The sequence below is a fragment of the Peromyscus californicus genome, unplaced genomic scaffold (assembly GCF_007827085.1).
Source record: "Peromyscus californicus insignis strain IS unplaced genomic scaffold, ASM782708v3 Scaffold_7__1_contigs__length_154581171, whole genome shotgun sequence".
Classification (NCBI taxonomy): Eukaryota; Metazoa; Chordata; class Mammalia; order Rodentia; family Cricetidae; genus Peromyscus; species Peromyscus californicus.
In genome coordinates, this window is record NW_026294595.1 from 66,060,484 (window position 1) to 66,063,201 (window position 2,718).

The 2,718-nt window shown below is 37.0% G+C and overlaps 1 protein-coding gene across 1 annotated transcript; it reads right to left on the minus strand.

Annotated features, from left to right (window-relative positions):
• Nucleotides 1-1,538: 1,538 nt before the first annotated feature.
• On the minus strand, nt 1,539-2,465 carry LOC128101689 (olfactory receptor 142). Its single transcript, XM_052725005.1, has one exon. It carries the CDS (start codon nt 2,463-2,465, stop codon nt 1,539-1,541), a length of 927 nt encoding a protein of 308 aa, XP_052580965.1.
• Between the last annotated feature and the right edge of the window lie 253 nt (nt 2,466-2,718).

Genomic DNA, 2,718 nt, shown 5'->3' on the forward strand with positions numbered 1-2,718 from the left:
GTTTGATAATCCCTACAGTATGTGCCTATGTTAATTTTAGTAAGTTAAAATTAAATTTTAAAAATTCCAGGTTTTAATGGCACTATACATACTTTGAATGCTCTGTAGCCATGTGTCTTGAACTATCATGCATTAGTACAGACAGACAATGTTTTCATCAGCATACAATTTGTTCATGCCTTGTCCTGAAAACAAATTGCTATTGCATATAATCTCAGAGCCCAAAAGACACTTAGTGAAACCACAGCCCACTCTGGCATGTCACACACTTGAGAAAAGCTGGGTGAATAGATGCAAATCAGTGCAATCCCATACAACACCTAAGCCAACAAGGACCAATTGTAAGATATACTCAGAACTTTTCACAATGGGGAGAGACAATGGGTCATTGAAGAGATTCCAGGAGCTATAACAACGTAGATTGGCATAGACTCTTTTATCTCCCTTCACTGAAAAAAAAAAATCAATGGCCATTAGAAGAAATAGCTGTGGCATGCTCACTTACAATAATGGGACATAGATGTGAATTAGAAAGAGTATTATCCTGTCCTTCATTCTTCAAGCTAAGACAGTAAGCATTTCTAACATTCTATATTTCTAACATCTCATAAAGCTGAAAATCATTTCATTTTTGTAAAAACATTTTATTTATTTCTCAATACATAGGTATAATTGTGTTATTTTGCTATTACTTTGATTTACAAATGTTAAACATTGTGAGAGAGCCCCCAAGACAGTCTTTGATGCCAGTATATAACAAGAATTAAAACTGTCTTTTCTGGTGGCTGAGATCAGATGGTCTTCAATACAAGAATCCAAAAGCCACAATAGAAAATTCCCTAGGTGCATTTCCCAACAACATGCTTATCCACATTAGAAAAAGACAGGTTGATAACTACAGCACCACATACCCCCTGATAATACCTCTGGTTACTTTCCTTTTCAATAAAATATAGGTTATTAACAAACAGGTGAAATGAAAGGAAAAAGTAGAAGTAATTTGTACCTTCATGCAGATGAATTGGAAGAATAATTCCAAATGTTTTCTAATACAAAAAGGTAACCACACATAAATATTTCAAAATAGCTACTAGAAAGAATGTTTAATTTTCTCAACTAAAGGAAATGCTAACTTGTGAAACAATAATAAACCTATGGCTGTAAAATTATTTTATTCATTGTATGCAAGTATTAAAATATACTTTACCCTACATTATAAAATATTACCATGTCTTGAAGAAAGATACAAACATGTTTCTAAATATTCTTTGTATTTGCGCTTTCTTTGAGTCTTCAAATTTCTCAGACTCATGAGGAACTATGCAGAACCCAGGAAACTGCGCAGCCAATCAAATTCAGCAGGTAGTCAGTGAGACTACCTGACCCCTGTCCTTGGAGTATTTAGTTACTAAGAGGGGTACAGCAGTAGAACTATGCTCTTCTTATTACTTTTATATTTGAATATGTACCAAAACAGCAAAATCTACATCAACAACAGACTAATTTTTAAAATCCTTTCCCATCATTTATTGCTCCCTTCACTCTGTCTCTGAGTTCTTTTTGCACCACAACTTCTTCATGGCATTTTTCACCTCTGCATTTCTAAGTGTATAGATGATGGGGTTCAGCATGGGAGTGATAACTGTGTAGAACACAGCCACAAGTTTGTCTTCAGTAAATGTAGAGGAGGGTCTCATATAAAGGAAGGTAGCAGGCCCAAAAAACAAGATGACCACTGTAATGTGAGAAGCACAGGTGGAGAGGGCCTTGCGTCTCCCCTCTGCTGAATGGTTCCTCAAGTTGACTAGGATGATGACATAAGAGGTCACCAAAATGAGGAGAGAGATTATAGAGATTAAACCACTGTTGGCCATCACAACAACCCCCTCCATAAAGGTGTCAGTGCAGGCAAGCTTAAATAATGGCTGGAGGTCACAGAAGTAGTGGTCAATCACATTGGGACCACAAAAGGGCAATGGAATGGTGATGAGGATCTGGATTATGGAGTGAATGAGGCCCCCCAGCCAAGAGCCAGCCACCAGCATGTGACACACTTGATGACTCATGATGTTCATGTAATGAAGAGGTTTGCAGATGGCCACATAGCGGTCATAGGCCATCACTACAAGCAGAAGAATCTCAGCAACCCCCAATAAATGGAAGAAGAATATCTGAGCCAGACAGCCCTTCAGAGAGATGCTTTTAATTTTAGCAAGTAAATCAGTGAGGAACTTAGGGACAACAGTAGAGGAGTAGCAGATCTCCACCAGGGACAAGGAGCTGAGGAAGAAGTACATGGGAGAATGCAGACTCTTACTGATGCTGACTGTCACAACAATGAGGCCATTGCCCAGCACTGTGGCCACATACACAGGAAGGAACAGCACAAAGCACACCTTCTGCACCTCTGGATCCTGGAAAAGGCCAGTGATGATCAGTTCAGTCATATTATTTATACTGACCATGGCTTCAGTTCAGGTGTGCTGGATGTCAGAGAATCCTGTTGAAAAAATATTTTAACACAAATTCATGATATGTATAGTATTGTAGATAATGTAAAACAATTTATAATATATTAATCATTTATTTAGTCAATAAATACTAGTTACATATACATTTGCAGTCTAACATTTTATATTATTTTAATTTGTTTAGTTTTGTAACTAGAAAATGAATATTCACAAAAACTCTTACTTGACCATAGTAACAGAAAAAGTA